The sequence below is a fragment of the Pleurodeles waltl genome, chromosome 4_1, assembly GCF_031143425.1.
Source record: "Pleurodeles waltl isolate 20211129_DDA chromosome 4_1, aPleWal1.hap1.20221129, whole genome shotgun sequence".
Taxonomy (NCBI): domain Eukaryota; kingdom Metazoa; phylum Chordata; class Amphibia; order Caudata; family Salamandridae; genus Pleurodeles; species Pleurodeles waltl.
In genome coordinates, this window is record NC_090442.1 from 748,657,522 (window position 1) to 748,680,489 (window position 22,968).

The 22,968-nt window shown below is 44.7% G+C and overlaps 1 protein-coding gene across 1 annotated transcript in view; it reads left to right on the plus strand.

Moving 5' to 3' along the window:
• The window catches only part of SND1 (staphylococcal nuclease and tudor domain containing 1), a 1,722,638-nt gene that overhangs the window by 1,340,537 nt on the left and 359,133 nt on the right, over positions 1 to 22,968 (plus strand). Inside the window, exon 17 of the mRNA XM_069229374.1 lies at positions 261 to 449. Within this exon, the coding sequence (XP_069085475.1) occupies positions 261 to 449 (189 nt within the window). The remainder of the gene's footprint in view (positions 1 to 260; positions 450 to 22,968) is intronic.

Genomic DNA, 22,968 nt, shown 5'->3' on the forward strand with positions numbered 1-22,968 from the left:
TGCTAGTCCCACTGGTTGATAAGCTATCTAAGTTAGGTTTCTGCTTTGGTGAAGAGATCTCCATTGAAAGAGCTGAGCAGGAGTCTGTTTTGCATGTCCTGTGGTAAGTGTCCTTTGCAGTCTCTAACATTATCCGCTTACTGCTCTCACTTCCTTGTAATTAACTACAGCATTGATTGAGGAACCCTGTAGACGTGACCCTTGACAAAACTTTGGGCTTCATGCTTTTTAAATAGCTTCTCTTTTGTTCTGTATTCCAGGTGGAAGTTGAAGTAGAGAACATGGACAAGGCTGGTAACTTCATTGGCTGGCTGCACATCGAGGGGGTTAACCTCTCAGTGGCCTTGGTGGAACATTCCCTCTCCAAAGTCCACTTCACAGCAGAGCGCAGCGCATACTATAAGACCCTGCTCTCAGCTGAGGAGCTCGCTAAGCCCAAGAAAGAGAAGGTAAGTGGGACATGCCCATCTCCCTTTTTGGACTAACCATCTAATGATGTAAAACTGCTGTTCTAATGAATGTGTTGAAAGTGCTGGTTGCCCTACAAACGCCATGGGTCTACTGTTGGATCTGTCAGCAGGTATATTGTCTGATCCGAACATACTGTTTTCAGTGCTGAAGACATACCTACAACAATTGTGTTAGATCTTAATCTGGATCACATGAATAAGTTGCAAGAAAATAGTCACAAGAATACAGTTATAGTTTGCGGTAACTTCCTCCATTGTGAGGGTCTAGCTATAGGATATCGATTTGTCCTGGGCCACTGGAATTATGGAAATAGTGGTTATTCTGCAGTGGGGATGGATGAGTTCTGCAACAAAGAAAATCCTAATTATACAGCATATTATGTGACTTTATTTGATTTATTCAGCTCATTCTGCAGCATTATCAAGCTATTACATCACGCTTGCGTGTTGATACGGAAAATAGAGAGGATTACAAAGTATAGCTGGACAAAAGCATAAGTTACTTGTGTAGCGTTATTCACCAAACTGGACAGACCTCTTACAATAAGGTGCACAAGCCTCCCTTTATGGCCACCTTATTTGGTATTTATAAAGCCACTTGTCAATCGGGCTGTGGTTTCTAGTCTGTTAAAAATGAGACTACTGGAAGTACCCATTTATAAAGGCGAGATCATGTAGGACAGCCCGCCACTAAAATATGTTGTACTTTTTATCTAAGAGATTGTTTGAATTAACGACACTAGGCTTTAACAGATCTGATGTAATCCTTTGTGATTCTTCTTAATTCCAACTGCCCTTTCAGAACACTGATTAAAACACTGTCCTCCACAGTTATTAAAACACTTTTACATAGTAATTAAAATACGATCTACACAAAAATGATTATAACATCGGTAGCACTTGGAGTGTTTTATTCAGGGCAGTCACGCGTTTATGCAGAATACTTCTATATCTTTCACATCTGTTATTCTGCTGATCTTAGCATAACAGCACTAAAATGTCTAATTATAGGTTATTTATATCTATTTTTCCAAGTAGAAACCTTCGTGTGTCTCTTTAATTTTTGTTCCTGTTGGCAGTATAACACAGACACTAATTGCGCCACTTGCCACCCACTCAAATAGATCTGTTTGCGGTTAAACTGACTCTCGACCCCATACCGGGAAATACCACTTTCGCTTCGGACTAAGCCACTCGCAGGGTAAACTTGTGCAGTGTGTCGGCCGCTGCATCGCATCGAACATGCATCTTTTTGTTTGTACTATTAAAGTGTGTTTGGGCTGTAATCAATTGTTACCGAAACCAGAATCTCCATCGGATGATGCATTATCTAGCAAAAGCATGGAATCCCTATTTGTCAGGATTTTGCTACAGCTGCTGCAAACCTCCCATACACATTTAGTCCTCTCAAGTAAACAGAAAATAACTAGTTCCCGAAATGACGGATCAAATTCTGCTGATGACTTGAGTACATTGTAAAGCAGTGCTGGATTTGGTAGAAATATACTGTCGGAACCGACAAATTGGGGGTCAGGGTTTGGCCGAAGAAAATGAGCACCTTCACGAAGGTCGAAGCTTGAAAAGCAGAGTGACAATGTATGCATACATTGATTGTAAAAAAAAAAAAAAAAAAAATCTGCTCCAAAGAAATTGGCAACACAGACATATCTGACAGTAAATCTGTTTTAGCTTACTTAGTGAGGTACAAAGAGGCTACATTTAAAACTATCTTTCCAGGGTTAAGACACCTGCTGCAGAGCATGTTTGTCCGGCGATTTTGAGGGGATTGTGATAGCGGTAAAATAATTTCAATTGTTAATACAGTTCTGGGGAGTTCTTTGTTTAGTCCAATCAGTTTTGACTCATAAAGTAGCATAGTGCATCAATGTTCCTTCTGACAAGCACATCGTGTAACATGCAGATCATAGATTTCTATTGTATTGCAATAGGTAAGTGGGCTTCTGATAGGGACAAAAATCATTTTGTTAGTTCCAGTTCATAAGTTGCAAACCTTCGAAGGTAGCACAGTGCTCTTTTTACGAGCATCAAGGAGCTGCATGTAAACTGTAAGTCATGGGTTTAGATCTTTTTTTGTATTTTCCTCTGTGTTGTTCTAAGATTGCAACAAAGGCTTCCTTTGGAAACTAATAAGTCGTTAGTATGGACAAACACGATTAACTGATTATATCCTGCATGTTTCTCCAAACCATGCACTCTTAAAATATATTATCTACAAGTATGCACTCTTAAAATATATTATCTACAAGTATGGATGATATGTGATTCCTACATCTTACAACCCTCATTGTCTTATGTATAATTTCCTGTCCATTGATTTACAGGTGTGTAGGATTTATTGTGCCTCCGATGTAAAGCTCTCTGACGCTCTACAGTTGGAAGAGTAGTGCTATATAAAAAAAAAAATTGTACGTGCCTCTTAAATCAATAATTTGGTAATTTGTCATCATAAAAAGTTCATTCGGGCCAGATTATGATCATAAAAGAGAATTCTAGACAGTTTAAAACATACAATTTCATAATAAAACTTGTAGCAGGATAAGCTAAAATGCATAGTTAAACTTTACAGCAGCATTAATCATCACAACCATGTTTACAAAGAGGCCAGCAACTGCTCTGAACAAACATACGTATTAAATATACAAATATTAAGATAAAAAAGACATACAATTGACCAAAAGACCTGGCATATTCTTCAAAGCGCCAACAGGTAGGTACCCTTAACAAATTCCGTAGATAGACAACATAAAAGTGCCCATTTCCCAGGCTACCCTTTCATTGACTTTCTGCGTTTCACGGCGGCTCGAAGGAATGAGCTTACTCTCAGGCATATTTCAGTGCTGTTCAACAATTGTAAGTGGAATTGCACTTCTCTACATTTGGGGTACTCCAGCTTATTTAACAAGGTTTTGAGAAAATATGTAAACTGGAGATTAAAAAAAAAAAAAAAAATGACTCAACGACTGCTTCCCCTGGCCATCACATGGGCAAGGTGGGACTAGGCCTCCAAAAGAACTAACGCCCCAAAACCACAGGAGCTCCCAAACCGTGCCTGCTCTGAAACTAAACAAGAGACCTCTCCCAATTTGTAAGGGGTACAGACAAATATAGTGCAGGTTCAGAAATTCCAAATGATGTATAACATTTTAAAGCCAACACTTTGCATAGTTCAGAGTTCATCCTTCTGGCAGTACAGTATTTGAGAAAGTGATACTTTACTTTCAGCTTGTCATTTTTTTGGATAACCCCTGTGGACATTAATAAATGAGTCACCCCCATTGTAGAAAAGGTTTCTGAAATATAATTTAACCAGGGGATTGATCGGCCCTTATCCAAACTGAGACAATCCAGTATTATATTTCTGCATAGAAACACCGCAGGATTTGACCTCACACTAGCCCGCAAAAGGGCCAGATTAACCTTGTCATTTATATGTTTTAAATTAAGCTCCAATTGTATGATGACGTTTGAACTGGGCAGAGGTACCTGTAACAACCACCGACAAACATGATTTTCTTCAATTTGAAGTGGCAGAGTATTGTAATAACCCCAGCCCCATACATGGCAGGGGAGACGCACTGTGCGTTATAAATGTTTAAGAGGGGGAAGAGTTGTTTCTTTGTCCCGTTCTCTAGGTAGGTTAAACAGTCTGCCAGACGTTCTACTAACTTTAAAGCTGTGGTTGGTTCAACTGAGGTCATATAGGCATATCAATCTTACAGTACTAACTCATCTTTCAAATAGGGAGTTGAACAAATTTTAAAACCTTCCTCCAAATCATAGTTCTCTTAAGTACTTGTGAAGTGATTACAAGATGTGTGCCTTTGTTTCCTTTCACTGCCTTGGCGTCTAGGTGTTGGGCTTCAGATAGTTTCCAGCCAGGATGATATTTGAACAAAAGGAGGCCTGATAGCCCTTTAAATCAGGTATTTGTTCCTGCCAAGCTGGATGTTAAAATAAGAAAGACCCTCTCTGCCTGCTGATTTCTTGATTTCTGCTTTAAATGGACAGTGTGGGGGCACTGCTGAATTAGGTCCTAGCTGATAACACCAGGACGAATTCTGCACGTTTCCCTGGAAATAGCTGCAGGAACCAGGTTCCAGCTGGTTCTCCCTACTTTCTAGCACTGTTGTAAAGGGTGTTTTTCCACAGGGAACGTGTTGCAGATAGATCAAATGCCCACGTTTTGACTGTATGGATCTAGACAAGGGAATCCAGTGACTCAAAGTTGCTAACGTTTTCTTTTTGTGTGATTAATTGAACTTTAAGACTAATGTTTTCATCTAGGCAACTGAGGTAGAGACATGGCAATTTAATATATTACATCTAAATTAAATCGAATTTATCAATTTAATTGCAGGGATGAGGAAAACATTAATTAAAGCAAATAACCTATATTTAATAGGTAAATATAATTTATTAATCCAAATTACAAATGAATAACGGGGGTACAATTACTAGCAACATCATACACATTGACCAAAGGCAACGACTTTGGTGCTGTTTCGTTAGAAACTTGACGTGTATGATGATCCCCTCTTATCTTGAATAGTCCATTGAATCAGTCATACTGATCATGGAAAAGGAGAAGATGTTTAGGTTTTGACAAGAAATGAATGTATTGTTGACATTTCGGTCTCTTGTTTATTGAATACATGTGAGACCATCCTCCGGACTGGATTGCAGTTGCAGACTCCTTTGCTGTTGCTGAGTAGATGAGATATATATATATATGCATGTAGGCCATGGTAACAAAAAATAGTATTGCTAGTTGGTGAGAATCCACCGCAAACATGAATAACAGCAGGAGTTTCAATGTCTCCCTCTCTCCAGTGCCGTTCATTACAGTCAGCTTTGCGGCTATGTGCTGGCATAGTCAAAGAAATTAAAACCAATTCAAGCATATTAAGGTGATGCAGTGGAGATAATTGGTGGTAAATTACATGTTCCGCTCTAACTGGAACACAATGACTTGCTGTCACCTGACTGGCTGGAAGGGTTGTTTCTTGATGTAGTGTCATTCTTTCTGTCAATCACGAAGGTAGTTAACTATTTCCACATGCACTGTTAGCCAAATGTTCTAGTTCTTAAATAGTGAGGATTAGTCGGTAGGGTTTAAGAATGATACTGAGATGTAGGTTTATTTTTTATTGGGGATTATTTGAAAATGTCACGGATTAGTGTCTGAAGGTGTGAGCACCAAACTGTATGGATGCCACTGTTTTTGCCCACGAACCCTACGCTGCCACGAACTCTGCCAGTAGATCACAGCTTTGCCTGCCATATATAGATGACGAGGTAGTGCATCTCCAGGCCCCAGAGACATGACAAAGCTTTCTGAAGATACCCTAACTGTCCCCAGTCGATGTACTGCTCCCTGCCACTCCTTATCCCAGCCCCTGTCCACTCTGCTGCCTCTCACTGCCTCACGCTATAATCACATCGTGCGCGGTCCTGCCACTGGCCACCCTCTGGAAACCTGCTTGCTGCTGTTGGAGGCAGTGTCCCCGACAGTGGTGCGCGAGCGGCAGCAGGCGGATTTTAATCTCATCCAAGCTGTTCTGCACTACGGCAAATCCCATTTAAATAAATGCCTCATGTACGAGTAAACCTGCTTAAAAGAATGAATTTATTGCCCATCAATCTCTCCAGATGTTGTATTATAGCTTTAAAAAATGTCTTGTGAAGCAAATAGCTGATAAAGATATAAACTCGCTAAATAGATGAACTGCCTCCCTTATCTCCCCCTGCGCTAATGTACACCTACTTTGCATCCCAGCGGTAAATTATGATGCAGTCCTCATCGCGGGGATAGATCAGACAAGGGCCCATTGATGTCAGCAATATGTGAGTTTAAGAAGGATTTCGTGGAATACCTAATAGAGGAGTAAGTCTGTGAAGTAGTGCATGGTCTGTACCAAGCGTCATCCTAATGCTGCATTATCTGCTGAGGTCTGGAGGTTCTGTGGTGTTTCATTCTGTTGGGGGGAGAGGAGGGGGGCTTTCTCTTCAATGGTCTTATCTCCTGTGTTTCACGTTCCCTTCTAATAAGAATGGACCTTGACCTACACATCATGTGGCCCCCCCTCCCCTCCAGCCATGCGCAAGTGAGGCTTGCTGAGGACATTCATTTAAGTCCTTCACTTCCAGAATTGCCTTAAGAGAACTGCTGTCCTATGTGGAGTTTATTTTACAGTTCCACAGAACAATAACTCCGAAGGCACAAGTGAGCATCCAAATAGTTTTCTAAACATTGTCAATGTTTTTATGCAACCTTTTCTCTCTAGTCCCAGGTAAGCTTATAGAAGAAATACAACTCTTTCTGCAACTCAATCACCGGTGTGGACTGATAAGGCCATTATTCATGGTGGAAGGGAACTACTGTAAAGGCAGTTGTGCACTACACATGCCAGTACACAGGGTTTGGGGCGCTACAAAATCTGCCTAAAAATCCTTAAGCTGCACAAATTTAGGACCCTGAAGCAGATGATACAAGACCACGTTTAGGAAGACCTGAAGAGTTTAATCTGGTTAATCTTGAAACATGGGGTTATTGTGAAGGTCTTGTGCATTTTACAGAAAGGTTAGTGATATAATGGGCACCTGTCTACAAGATGTGTCCTTGAATTAGGAGGATGTATAATGCAGGGTTTGCCACGTTTTAGAATTCGAACTATCAAAATGTACAATGACTAGACCTTGATTTCAGGGTCCATGGTGGCAGGATGGTTTGATAGATAGAAGCTTAGGAGATGTGCCACGTAATCATTCAATTACGCTTCATATTCAAACATGGCTTCTCATCACACTTGAAACCTCAACGACAAATCTGAGCTCAGTTCAACGTCAGTTTTGTCTCAGTGTGCAAGGACTCAGTTCAATACACCAATATGAATAAAAACTCCAGGTGGACTGAGAGCCATGCGCAGCCCACTACACAATACTGTCTAGAAAGTGTTCTTGTCACAATCAGTTCCACTAGAGGAGTTCGGGGATATAGTGGCACTTCACAACTTCTTTTGTAAATGAAGACTACACTAAAAAATAGTGGGATAAACCTTAAAGGCCATTACTAAAACCCAAGTCTAGTACATAAAATATGAACGGAAACCATTCAGAATAAGATAAATGCAATACTGCATGATATCAGCTTTACTTGGTTTTCAGTCAGAATGAATGAGCGTATGTACAAAATGGCTACCCCTTGTCTGTAGAAGCATTTAGTGTAAGGACAAAAAATAACAATGCCATTTTTAGAAGTTCCATGTTGGCGCACTCAACCTCTGGTGAGGCAGATTGGCAGGATTTTCTGTCCACAGCATGACTAAAATCCTCTCCCCCACCCGCCCCCGACCTAATTCATTTTTAAGCAGTGTCTGTTAGGGTTCTGTGAGGGTAATACAGGCCCCACCTTGTTGTTCTGAGGTCCATGCCATGATCCGGCTGTCTTGTTAGAGTACAACATTGCCTGCAAACTGCACAGGTAGCTTATTTGAGCTCGGTTGTAGTTGAGGGAACAGAAAATGGGCTAAAGGGAAAAATGTGTGGAGCTGTGTAATACAGCTTTTCCACCCCGTGTTTTATCACTTTGCCCCATGAGAGTTCTAATCCGTAATTTCAAGCGTGATGCTTTACTTTACATAATAATTTAATTTAGGTACCCTTTTCCATGTGTTAGCTACTTTTTTTCCTGATACATTTCACGTTCATATACAAAGCAAGCCGGGTAGTGGTGGCAAGTAAGATGCACTTTCCATATGTGGTGACAGTACGTGGCGTTTTAGATAGAAAACTGTAGGTGCAATGCGGTTGAGTACACTCCACTATCCTAGAGTGTATTTTGGTGTTCAGAACAAACACTTCATAGCAGTGCAAGAACGGTATAGCTGGGCACCAGTTTATTTTTGTGTTCACCATGTAGTCCCATTTTCCTTTTTAGGTTGAGCATAGCAGCGCACAAGAGCTGCTTCTCCGACTTGTATCTGTGTGCTTTTAACCACGTCCACGTCAAGCCCATTACTATCACTCGTTCATGAGCTTGCCTTTCAAAAATCCTTTGGTATCATTGGTAAATGCTTTACGTTTGTCCCTCCCTGGGCAGTTGTGTTACCGACATGGACACAGTTTCATGGATCATTGCACAATTGCCAATGTGTTTGACTGTGAGCAAGTTTATTTTTCCTTTTGTACCTCTGCTTCGCGCTCATGGTGGCCCTGGCGCTTTGAATCAGCTCACTTATGTCAACTGTTTTACTTTTCATTTTCAATTTGTGTCAAGAAAAATCCAGTTAGGCATTTACAACGTGAATAGCTCTAACTGCAAATGCTTGTTTGTGTATTTTACACTCATTGGGGCAGGTCTGCCTGTTCGGTCCTAAGAGAATTGCCTTTCTTTTTTCTTAACTATTTAGTGACCTTGTCAGCGCTGCTGCACACCTGGCGTACACACTGCCCGTGTGTCCTCCTAACCCCCTTTGATGGCCCTAACTCAATCATTGGCCTTTGTTTTATCTGTATAGTGACACACCACATGTTTGTTCACCTACGTGGATCTGATGCTGATGTCACCACCTTCTTTCAACCATGCATTATTGCTATGGTGCAATACAGGTCAATGAATGTGCTCTATCTGATCTTGAACAACACTGGTTCTCTTCTTAACTACTTTCCTTATTCATCTGTGCCTCAGTCAAGCGGCCTTCCAACTTTGGCTCAACTCTGAATCCTGCTAATTCGGTTGGCAACCTAGTACTACCTTTGAAATCTAACTTTCCATTTCTTAGATCAAAAAAGTGGCAGGAACTTGCTTTCACCTACTACCCAACATGAAGACAAAATGGCTTCTTCGTCCAGAAGTCTTGTAGTTACTGTAGTTGTGATATCTACTAGACAGGACTATGAGTCTGAATTCTACTTGGGATGGTATTCAAGCTATTTTATCAGTAGATTACCAATTGTCCTGATTAGGACAGCCTGCATGCTTTGGGGTTTATATAAATATAAATTTGTGATTCCTCTATTGATCTTATTATTGAGGGACACTCACTACTAAGAACATAGATTCTCTCTTGCTATGTTCTGACCAGGCTTATCCACTTAGTAGGCTACTCTGAAGGTCCCCCATATCATGTGTGTGTGCCTAGGTGACCAAGCAATTTTCTTTTCTGGCATGGCATTATGGAATTCCATTTAAGCACACCTTTGTGCTAACTCGGGCTGTTTTCCCCACAAACAACTAAAAACATTTGTTTTGAGTCCTCTTCTGTGCTGCGATCTGCAAGTCTCTAGCACCTGTGCATAGATGCAAACACATCTATTCATTCTGACCGAGACCGAGCTGCCAGCATTCTGTACCCTTCATCCAAAGTCTAGACTGTGCATGATTTAGGAATTGCGAATCTCCCTCAACAAAAAGCCTCTTGCCAAGGCAATAGTGACATTGTTGGAGGCAGGTTATATGGTATCAGTGGGAGATAAGGTACCCATTATCCACTTTTATAGATAGCAATCTCCATAAGGGCCCCCCACTAATTTCTCTGCAGTAGTAGCACAATAAACGTTTGAGATCCTTGCTGTGGCCGTGGCTCAGTGCAATATTGTGATTCTTCTCTAGATGGTTAGAGTTGGGGCCTGAATCTTATTTTTGCTTTACCTCCTGGCATGACCGAGCATTGTGTAGTTTTCATGCTGTCTGGCCTGGGTGCTAGAAATACAAATTCTGCAGATTTCTTAGCAATTGATTCGGACAACGTCTGCTTCCTTAAATTACTGTGCACCCAGCAGTAAGGCCCCTTTCCTTAAAAGACTGGCTGCAGAATCTCATACACAAAACTCCCTCCTATAGGAAACCAGGGCCCTGGTCAACGCCGCCATACTGTTTGCGCTTGAGCGTTACAGGAGGTACTTTGAAGAACAGCAACCTGCGTGGACCATAGGAGTACTTTGTAACATTCGAGGCACCTTCTGTGACAAAATATCTTAAATGCTATCTTCGATCCTCACATAGTGCATGTTTGGAGTCTGTCGGATGACCAGCCTCTCACTGCCACTAATGACGAGAGCATTAATCAACCCCATGTCCTCAAAATCGGTGGAATCTGTCTGAGTAAGGTCTAGATGTTGTGCAGAAACAGATAAAAAAGCAAGTGGGTAGCCTTGCGGTGGTTATGCTGCCTTTGGCGATACTCTTACACTAATGGAGACCCTTAACCATCCATTTGGGATACCATACGCACATCACTTCCATCTCTCTTGCTGGTATGAGGATGACTGTGGCCATCCTCTAGCGTACTCAAAAGTGTTAGCAAACTCCTTAAGCCAAACAGTCCTAACTTTAGGTTGCTTCCTGTTTTGGTGTTAAGGTACAACTGGTTGCCAGAGTTTTAGATCCCGTAGTGTGGACGTAGCAAGAACTCTGTACATCCCACCACTAGCTTTTCTTAACAAGCCCTTTCCAAACATAACCAGTGATTTACTGTGTCAGAAAGCTTCGAAAAGATTTTGAGGCCAAGTGAACTTGAAATCTGCCCATGAAGCAGCATTGGCTCATTCAAGTTGTAGATGGCAGCTACCATTTTGTTTTGTTTGTTGCACTATAAGATAATCACTTGATGCCCTATCTATGAAATTGAAAGTGCTAGACGCCTACAATTTTCAACTGTTTTAGGTTTCGCCTGCACATGCGCGCGTGCTCACTGTGCTTCAGAAATCTTTGTTGATTAAAAAAAAAAAACTTGAAAAGGGGCTTAGAAACCACCCCTTACTTACCTGAACTTACCCTTGACTTGGTCTAAAGTCGCTCTAATTTACGTGCTCCTAATGGGTCAGCTTCACTCCCTACTGTCGTCTTTGCCGTTCATTCTGCCTTGCTGCCTCTGGACCAAGTACTCCTTCTAGTCACTTGCCATTGAATACTGGCCAGTGTCTTTCCTCTGGTTATGACGCTGAAGGTGATACTTCTTTATGCATGCCATCTTCTTTCTTCACTGTTTTCTTTCTTTGCTTCAGTCTTTTCTTCTTCGATGCATGGCGCCTTCTTTCTTCTTCGCCTCATGCCGCCTTCTGTCTTCTTTCATCGCTGCCCTTCTTTCTTTGCTGCAGTCTTTTCCTTTATTTCTGTTGCTGACTTCTTTCTTATTCGCTATATTCTGTCTTCTTTCTTGGCTACTGTCTTCTTTATTTGCTGCCTTTCTTCTTCACCGCATGCCATCTTCTCTGTCTTCTTTCTTTGCGGCCCTTCTTCTTTCTTCCTCTTTCTTTGCTTCTGTCTTCTCTGTCTTCTTTCTTCTTTCTATCTAAATGGGTTATAATTATTAGAAAAATGTTGAAATAAAGTTTGTTTTAAATATGATAAACCATTGTTAGTTTTTGTTGTGATGTATGTTGAATTAACAAAAAACATAAACAACTAGTAATGGTTTATCAAATTTAAAACAAACATTATTGTAAGATTTTTCTAATATTTTGTAATCCAGTTCGATAAAAAGAAAAAACAAAGGCAAAACCCATTTGCTGTGCCAATTCTCATTTTTTACAGCTCTGTAAACCAGTATAATAAAGATGTATTATTTCAGCAAAAACCTCTCTTGCTGTACATTGACATTTAATAAGTGGATTGGTTGTTTTAAATTTTAAGGGCGGCCGAGCCAACAAATTAACAGAGAACGTCAAGCCATGGGTCTGGCTCAGCTCTTCGAGCACGTGCATGGACTGAGCCCTGAAAATATATGCTATGAAAATTGTGCAAAAAAATCACAACAAATATGTAAAAAAAAAAGTGTATTACTTTAACACGTGGAGGCTTTGACATTAATAGGGCACCTCATTGTAATACATACTTATTAAAAATGATAATTCAATGTCAGGACCGGAGGCGAGGATTTTGCCAAACTTTCTTCACTTTAACTTATAGCAGCCGAACATTTGATAAACTACTACTCCCATGACCTGTTGGGAAATTGGAGTACTTTGACAATAAAAACATGTCATTAAAATCAATCTAGAACAGTCAATACATAACATAGTCCATCGTTAGTTTCTCCTCTTCCTCTTTCTTTGCTGCTCGCGGCCGGGATAAGTTGTTTTTTCTTATTCACTTCATGGATATGTTCAATTATTTTTGTTTACAGTTTGTTGGATGTTTTACGGTGTGACATTTTCCTAATAACGTCACTGGAGCGTTTATCCCTCCTTTGGGAGCGTTTCTTTATTGGTGGATGTTTTATGCGCTTCCAACGACCGCCAGAGGGTGCTCGTTTGGAACGCTTGCTCGGTGACAGATGCGCTGAGGAGCTGCACAGCTTCGGTTTTTCCTCACATCGAGGACGAAGCTGCGCGTCTCCTTTTATCGGCGTGTTCTGCCTCAGCTTGACTTTGCCTGGAGAGAAACACCCTTAGGCAAGAAGGGTCTGTATGAACAAATTCATTCCCTGACACTCTGTTTTTATACTGCAGGGTTCTGTATTTCCTTTTTTCTTCTATCACACCCAACTGGGTCTGTACTAGCATATTAGCCTGAATCAAGGACACACTCCCAGGCAAAAAATATACTTAACCCTTTTTAAAAAAAGAAAAAAAAATGTTTGTGCACCGGGGTGTAGTGTCCTGGACTACAACCTCATATGGTAAGTGTTCTCCCTTCTTCTCTTTTAAGAGAAGGGGGGGATTTTGGCTAATTTTACCCACACATAGAGAGCAATGACGAAGGATGCATGGGTTTTACAGACAATAAAAGGTTTTTACATAGAATTTGTTGGGTCTCCCAGGCAGATCTCATGCCCAAATACCCTTGTGTTTTTCTCTCGGAATGGCATTCTGGTGGGAAGCTGAGGTTGCGGTCTTGATGGACAAAGGAGCTATTTGCCCAACTGTGGCGCATCTGCGAAGTTTCATCAGCAATCTGTTTCTGGTAGACAAAGCCGATGGAGGTCGTCAGCCAGTTATCAATTTAAAAGAATTCAACGAATGGTTGGTTTATTGCCATTTGAAAATGAAAGGGACACACCTTTGCGATGTGTTGCGTCCTCTAGATTGGATGGTGTCTCAATTTAAGACACTTATCTGACTATACCTATTTTTTCACCGCACAGGCGTTTTCTTCAATTTGTTTGGCGAAATCAAACATTTGAGTTCACCACCCTCCCTTTCGGTCTATCCTCTGCACTGTGGTGTTTCACAAAGGCACTCAAACCTGTGGTGGAACATATCAGGATCCTGTGGTGGAACATATCAGGACGCAAGGGATACGACTATATGTTTATTTGGACGACATGTTGCTTTTGGCCCAGTGTCCCAAGGAACGCGCCGCCCAATTGTAGATAACTGTCAACTTGCTACGAGAAATAGGCTTTGTCATAAACAAATCCAAATATCTCCTAACCCTTTCCCAAAGGGCAGTATTTCTAGGTTTCACCATAGATTCGCTTTAGTCTACCTTAAGTCTTCCTTCTCACAAAATGACAAACTCACCATGAATTACATCGTACTCTTGTCAAACAGGTTTCCCTTCGTCAAATTGCACGCTTAGTCGGACGTCTCCTTCTATTCAGACAATTTTTCCCAGCCCTCTACATTATCGAGCTCTTCAACGTCTGAAGGCAACTCTTTGCAAAGGTCTAATGTACTCTCAAAAAGTACCTCTCTTGCAGGAATCAGTAGAAGAAATTTATTGGCGGCTTTCACACATGGAAGCGTGGAACAGCAGAGCAATCTTCGGTTCCACTCCAGATTTCATAATCAAATCAGATTCCAACAGATCAGGCAGGGGCGCTCGATGCGGATATTTTTCCACTGTGGAACTTGGTCTCTGGAGGAACAAAAGTTTCATATAAATTGCTTAGAACGTTTGGTCCAGCACTTGACTGCAAATTAACCAGACAAAGTCTCGATCCAGTTGTGTGTTCTTCTCAAGATGGACAATATTTCAGCGGTCCAATATATCAATCATCTAGGGGGGCACCTGGTCCAAGGTACTCTCCAATCTGGCAACTAGTTTGTGGCAATAGTGTCTGGACAATCAAATTTTGGTCCCGGCACAATATCTTCGGGAAACCAGAATCAGATTGCAGATTTTCATTCCAGACACCGCAATGATTCCAGCATGTGGAAACTCCATCCGGAGGTTTTCTCTCTCCTCCTGGCTCTTTGGGGTCCATTTACAGGGGACCTTTTTGCTTTCAGGTTGGATCACCAACTGCCCAGATTTTTCAGTTGGAGACTGGATCCGTTGGCGACAGCCACAGATGCTTTCCTTCAGGAGTGGAGCCAAGAGAAAGCTTATGCCTTCCCACCCTTTGCAATTATTACTCTGAACAGGTACGTCGCCATCGAGCAAACAGTCCTGATTACTCTAATAGATTGATGACTGTGCCAACACTCTCACCCTGATCAAGAAACCTTCAAACAGACGCACTGAGAAAAAAGCCTTCTGGTTCTCAGTCGATCTCCAAGAATCCAAGCCAACATGCCGAAGACTCAAGAAAGTGGCACCAAGAACAGACACCAGGCAACCACACAGGCTTCAAGAACGCCATCTGCAGACACCACCAACTCATCCGAACTGCCAAAAGAGCTGCCTTCAAAGAACGCATCGACAAAAACGCTCACAGCTATAAGGAGCTCTTCATCATCATGAAAAAACTCTCCAACCCCATTCCAACGTCCGCGACATCCCGCTATCGCAAGACCTCTACGACTCCCTAGCCACCTTCTACTGCAAGATCGCAGACATTCACCACCCCCCAGCCACACCAACCTTTTGCTCTCCTGGACCCACGTCAGCATCATCCAAATCATGAACACCATCCACTCCGGCTCACCATCCGACCCCTGCCCTCACCATATCTTCAACAAAGCGAGCTCTGTCATCGCACCCCAACTCAAGAAGATCATCAACTCCTTCGAGACCGCCACCCTCCTGGAGAGCTGGAAACACGCTGAGATCAACGTCCTCCTCAAGAAACCCAAGGCGGACCCAAAGGACCTCAAGAACTTACGGCCCATCTCCCTGCTCCCCTTCCCGACAAAAGGAATTGAGAAAATAGTCAACAAACTGACCTGCTTCCTCGAGGACTCGCAACACTCTGGACTCATCCCAATCAGGATTCCGCAGCAACCACAGCACCGAAACTGCCCTCGTCAACGACATCAGGACCCTACTTGACAACGGCAACACTGCGGCCCTCATCCTCCTGGACCTCTCGGCCGCCTTCAATTCCGTCTGCCACCACACCCTATGCACACGCCTCAACGACGCAGGGATCCATGCCAGAGCCCTGGACTGGATCACCTCCTTCCTCACCAACAGAACCCAGAGAGTCCACCTCCCTCTATTCCGCTCTGAAGCCCCTCATACGACCCTCTAACGTTTACATGGCTCCACTTGCAAATATCGTCCGATCACACAACTTCAACATAGTCTCATACGCCGATGACACCCAGCTGATCTCTTCCCCCACCAAAGACACCGCCACCGCCAAAACCAACCTCCATGAAGGAATGAAGGCCATCACCGAATGGATGAAGAACAGCTGGCTGAAACTGAATTCTGACAAAACTGAGGTCCTCTTCCTCGGCTCCACCCCTTTGCCAGGGACCACATTAGGTGGCATGCCACACTGGGAACTGCACCGACACCCACCGACCACGCACGCAACCTGGGGTTCATCCTGGACTCTTCGCTATCAATGACCCAGCAAGTCAACACCATCTCTTTCTCCTGCTTCAACACCCTCCACATGCTTTGGAAGATCTATAAATGGATCCCCATCAGAACCAGAAGGGCGGTCACCCAAGCCCCCGTAAGCGGCAGACTGGACTACGGCAATGCCCTCTGCGCAGGAACCATGGCCAAGCTCCAGAAAAAACTGTAACGCATACAGAACGCCTACGCACGCCTCATCCGGGACATCCCCCGCCACAGTCACATCACAGCCCACCTTAGAAACCTGCAGTGACTCCCCGTCAACAAGGGAATCCCATTCAAGCTCCTCATCCACCCTCACAAAGCACTGCACAACACCAGATCAGAATACCTCAACAGACTGCTCTCCTTCTACACCCCAACCAGACAGCTTCGCTCTGCTGACCTAGCCCTTGCCACTGTTCCACGCATCACAGAATGACTTCCGGTGGCAGATCGTTCTCCACCTCACCCCCAAGATGTGGAACACTCTTCCTATCTACCTGCGACAGACACAGGACCTACTAACTTTCAAGAGACACCTCAAGACACTATTAGAGTAGTAGCAGCACTCCCCCTGCCACCTCTACCCTTCAGCACCTTGAGACCCTCACGGGTGAGAAGTGCGCTTTACAGATGCTATGATTGATTGATTTGGAAGTTACAAGTTTGGTTTCCAGTTCTTCTGGAACTTTCTTAGGATTCTCCAAACCAATTCCCCCTGTTTTCTTCAATTCTTCTCAGTCATAACAAAATGCCACATCAGGTGGTTCTGGAAGGTTCTCTATTCTTGATGGCGTGGTGAATTTCCGTGGACGATGGTCGGTCCCTGGATTTTCGCAACAAGCTGAAGTTATTATCTAAAGCATGGGCTCCTAGCACCTCTAAAGGTTACAGATCAGCATGAGGTCGATGGGCGGCCCGTTGGTGTGTGTGAAGGAGTTTTAATCCTGTGGAGGTGGATGTAGTCCATGTCCCTATTTTCATTGCCAACCTCTTGTCAAAAGCAATGGCATATCGATCTATTAATACCTTTAGGTCAGCTATTTCGGCTGGGCGTTCTTTGGTAGATGGTTTTCCTGTGGGAGAGCATAAATTACTGTGTAGTCTACGTCAGGCATCGGGCTGTCTTTACCTCCTGAACCCCTTTTATTCATCCCTTTGGGATGTCAATCAAGTGCTGAACCTCTTTCTGTCTTGGCAACCTAATCAACATCTTTCCAGAAAGGAGCTTTCCACTAAGTTAGCCATGCTTCTTTGTTTAATATCCTGTAGAAGAGTTTCTGATGCCCGTGCCCTAGATACTTCAAGTAGAACCTTTTCTCCTTTGGGAGTTAACTCTACGGTAAATAGACAAACAAAGAGCAATACCAGGATAATGTCTTATCCTGCTTTTCCAGACGTTCCAAAATTGTGTATCATGCGCTGCCTCAAAGCATATGAGGAAATGTCTTCAGAAATTCGTCCACCCGGGAAACGACAGCTTCTTCTCGCATTAAGTAAACCGCATAAAGCAGTCACCTTACCCACTATTGCTCGGTGGGTTTGTTGGGTCATGCAGGCTGGTATTAGTCTTTCCCTTTTTGGTGCTCACTCTACTTATGGAGCTGTGGCTTCTAAATCATTTAGCTTAGGTGCTCGTTTAGAAGATATAATGAACGCAACAGACTGGTCTTCGAGTTCGACTTTTAAGAGATTTTACTTCAGACCAGTTCTTTATATGTCTCAGTTAGTTGTGGATAAGATTTGAACTGTCATAAACCTCGCCACCGGTCCTGACAGAATGAAAAATTTCCTAGCTAACGTAACGGAAAGTTTCAGTTCTATGAAGGATTCCGAGGCGATGATTATCCCACCCGAACTAAACTTCTAAATATAGCATATTTAAGGGATCCCTCCCCATATTGAGTAAGTAAGGACTCATTAGGATTTCTCATTCATATATATAATGCCTTTTTATTGTTTAATTATATAAATATTAAAATGATTATCTGATAGAGACTTCTAGTTGCAGATTCTTTACCTTAGAATTTCCCCCAGGCGTCAGACAGAATCTGGAGATTTTTCTTCAAGCAATATCCTTGCGTGCTGGTAGGTGGCGTCGGTTGACTCTTGGCGTTGTAGTCGTTGCGATGTCAGGAGTAGTACATAGACGCTGCCTCAGCGCAGTGATGTCAGTTCTTTTCTTTCCACACCACGTGCTGATCCGGAGAGAGCTAACCTGGTCTCTTTTTGATCGAATTTGACAGTTTTGACGAGTTTTCTGGTGAGCTTTTGGTGGGTCGAGGATGTTTCCGAAGACCGGGTTCAAGCCGTGCGAGGACTGTCACTGCATGATGTCAGTGACAGAGCTGCATCAGGTTTGTTTGTGGTGTCTCGACTGTGACCACGATCCAAAGTCGTGCTCCGAGTGCCGGGCCATGCACCCAAAGGCCTTGAGGGAGTGGTCCCTCAAACTCATGGCGGCCCGGCGCTCGACTCCTTGTAGGTCCCGGTCTCGATCGAGAGGACGGGCTCGAGACCGTGGGCGGAGCCATCACCACCCGTCGTCCTCAAAATCTTTGGCAGCAGGTAAGAAGTCAGAGGTCTCATCGCTCTCTGACTTTGCCCCGTCCTCGGAGCCTGCGTCTGGGTCTGGTACGCGTTTCCCTGAGTTTCCAGGAGCCAGAGCGACCCCAGACCATCTTAAGGAACCAACCCTGATACGGTGCCTTCGGGCCCGAGGGGTTCGGTTGAGGGGCCTTCGGGTTACCGCAGTGGGGTCTTTGGCTCCGGCCACCGAGGTCCCCTCCCGATCTGCTCGCAGATCCACACCGGTGCCAGTTGTACCATTGAGACCTTCCCCGGCTCTGGGTCAATAGTGCCCACTCTCGATGTCGACCCGATCCTTATCCCTGACGACTCTGAGTTGGAGCTGTGTCTTTCAACGCCTCCTTTGTCTTCGAATGGGCCTATTCACCCCAGGTCGGATTCAGACCCTTTTCCCTATGGGTACAAATTCGGGGAAGGATTGGAGGGGTACCTGGACCCTTATGAATACCAGCATGACCCATCTTTGGACTGGGCACAGGAATTGGGTGATGTCAGTGGACTGGACACTTCTCCAAACACTGGCATGCTGTCTCCTCCTACCATGGCTACGGTGGAGGGAGCAACTTATGGTATGGTGGTCAGTAGGGCGGCCGAAGTCCTTTGCCTTGAGCTTCCTACTGTAGAGGTCAGGTCCAACCTCCTGATGGAGGTGTTTCAGCCAGGAGCTTCCACATCTGAGCCCCTTTTACCGTTCAATGAAGCCCTTACCGATGTCCTTTTGGGTACTTGGTCCAAACCCAACACAGGAGCTCCTGTGAATAAGACTATCCCATGCCGCCATCTGCCCGCTCCGAACGACCCTAAATTCCTGTCCCAACACCCCATGCCTGAGAGTTTTGTCATCCAGGCTTCCTCTTCTTTAGGTGCATTCCCTTCTGCAGCCCCATGTAGGGAATCAAAAAGGCTAGAACAATTTGGGAAGAAGTGGTTTTCTTCCTCCAGTCTTGCGCTGCGGCCTGTGAACACCACATGCCTTTTGGGCCGCTATACCCACTCTCTGTGGGATACGGTTGCGCAAGTCCTGCTGCAGATACCGGAGGAGGCCTGTGCTATCGTCTCCCAAGCTGTCAACAATGGGAGAGATGTAGCGAAGTTCCCAATCCGATGTGTGCTGGACACGACCGACTCTTGGCAGATTGGTTGCTACGACAGTGGCATTATGATACCATGCCTGGTTGCGTACTTCTGGTTTTTCTGGGGATGTCCAACAGTCCATCATGGACTGTGCCACTCATGCTGTTCAGCCGTTGCATGGCCAGGGATGGGGAATCCTGCATGGGACAGGGAACCAGAGGTCTGCCCAGTCCACCTCTGCCCCTGCTGCAGCCTCCAAACCCTCCTAGTCCGTCCCCTCACTCCCTTCCAGTTGGGGGCAGGATTTGCCATTACCTGCCCCACTGGGAACCCATCACTGCGGACAGGTGGGTTTTGCAGATCGTTTGAAAGGGCTACTCTCTCCCTTTCAAATCTGTCCCACCAGCCATGCCTCCATCACTCAGCCAACTCCCGGAGGATCATTTGACACTTCTCTGCCAGGAAGTCACAGCTCTCTTGGCCAAGGGAGCTATAGGGAAAGGTCCCTGTGCCTGAAGTACTTCGTGGTTGTTATTCCTGCTACTTTCTGGTGCCGAAATAGGATAAGGGCTTACGTCCTATCCTAGACCTTCAGGACCTAAACTGCTTCCTCAAGAAGGAGAAATTCAAAATGCTCACCCTGGTTCAGGTTCTATCTGCCTTAGACCCAGGAGACTGGATGGTGGCATTGGACTTGCAGGATGCTTATTTCCATATTCCCATCCTGCCTGCTCACAGACGTTACCTACGAGTCGTGGTAAGTTATGAGCTCCATCAGTTTACTGTGCTCCTCTTCGGCTGTACCTGTGCCCTTTGGGTGTTCACGAAAGTGATGGCTGTGGTTGCACCTCATCTGTGCAGGTTAGGGGTATCCGTCTTCCCCTACCTTGACGACTGGCTGAAGGTGGACTCGCCCCAGAAAGTCATCTCCCACCTTCAGACTACAGCGAACCTCCTGCACACACTGGGGTTCACTATAAAAATGCCGAAGTCACACCTGACTCCCTCTCAGATGCTCCCTTTCATTGGAGCTGTTCTGGACACTGTGCATTTTCAAGCTTATCCTCTCCGAAAAGCGAGTCCAAGATATTTAGGCTATGATTACGATCTTTCATCCTTTGTCTTGGGTTTTGGTGACACTGACTCTGAGGCTGCTGGCCCTCATGGCCTCCTGCATCCTGCTAGTGACACATGCCAGATGGCATATGCGAGCTCTGCAGCGGGACCTGAAGTTCCAGTGGGTGCAGCATCAGGGGAACCTCTCCGACATGGTCCATATCTCTGAGGGGTCTGCGAAAGACCTGCAGTGGAGGCTTTCAAATCCGCATTGGGTCCTCGGCACACCCCTCTCCCTTCCCCAATCAGATCTATCTATAGTGACAGATGCGTCACTTCTGGGTTGGGGTGGCCAAATGGGAGAGGAGGAGATCAGAGGCCTCTAGTCTCTGACGGAGTCTGGTCTCCATATCAATCTTCTGGAGCTCCGGGCGATCAGGCTTGCGTTGAAAACATTTCTTCCCTCTCTCAAAGGGAAAGTAGTGCAGGTGTTCACGGACAATATTATCGCCAGGTGGTACTGCAACAAACAAGGCGGAGTACGGTCCTGGACCCTTTGCCAAGAGGTCCTACGTCACTGGACGTGGCTGGAGCATCAGAGCATTATCTTGGTGGTTCAACATCTGGTGGGTTTTCAAGACCAGAGTGGACGAACTCAGCCGTTGATGCACAGCCGATCACGAATGGGTCTACATCCGGAGATGGCGCAAGGTCTCTTTAAGCAGTGGGGAGAGCCTTGGTTAGATCTGACCACCTCGGCAGAGAACACGCAATGTCAGCTGTTTTGCGTGTTGGAGTTTCCAAGGCGGCACTCGCTTGGAGACTCTTCGTCTCGAGTGGGACTCTGGCCTCCTTTACGTCTACCCAAAGTTCTCAAGAAGATCAGGTACAACCTGACCCAAGTCAACTTGGTGGCTCTGGACTGGTCATGAAGAGTCTGGTATCCAGAGCTATTGAGCATGGCTGTCGATCTTTCACTCAGACTGCCTCTTTGGGTGGATCCTCCGTCGCAGCAACAGGGGACGGTTCTTCACCCGAATCTGTCCAATCTCCGTCTTCATGCGTGGAGACAGTTGACGGCTTTTGATCTTCCACCTGATGTCTATGATATATTGGTAGCCAGGCGTCCCTCCTCCAAAACTGTATACGCCTGTCGTTGGCATAAATTTGTGGCATGATGCACCAACAAATCTCTTTATCCCCTCTATCTGAGGTTCTTTTGTTCATTCTTTTTTGGCCCAGCAGGGCTCAGCTTTGGGCACCCTTAAATGGTATTTATCTGCAATTTTGGCCTTTCTTAGGTTACCTGATCAGCCCTCACTCTTTAAATCTCCTATTGTAAGTTGATTCCTAAAAGATCTCACCCATTTATTTCCCCCCCCTCCATTTATCATGCCTCAGTGGGACCTCAGTCTTGTCCTTACTTATTTAATGTGTACTCCCTTTGAGCTGATATACAATTGTCCCTTATGGCTCCTCACCTTCAAAACTGTCTTTCTTGTTGCCTTCACCTCTGCTAGCAGGGTGAGTGAGCTTCAGGCCCTTTTGTCCAAACCTCCATACTTGTCTGTGCACCCTGACAAAGTGGTGTTGCGCACTAAGGCTTCCTTCCAAAGGTAGTTACGCCATTTCATGTAGGCCAGTCCTTCACCCTGCCTACTTTCTACACACCCACACATCCTTCCCATGAGGAGGAGAGACTCCACTGTGTGGACCCAAAAAGAGCGTTGGCGTTCTATCTTAATCGTACTAAAGATTTCCGGGTGTACGATCAATTCTTTGTTGGGTATGTGGGTGCGAAAAAAGGGAAGGAGGTGCAAAAACCTACCATCTCTTGACTGGTGGTACTTTGCATCAAAGTGTGCTACGCGTTGTCCAAGAAGCAACCCCCTGAGGGCTTGCATGCTTATTCACCAGAGCAACGGCTGCTTCTACTGCGTTGGCACGCAGAGTTCCTGTCCTGGATATCTGCCATGCAGCTATGTGGGCGTCCCTGCACACGTTTGCTAAACACTACTGCCTGGACAGTCAGGACGGCTACTTTGGTCGTTCAGTCCTGCAGGACTTCCTAGTATGATC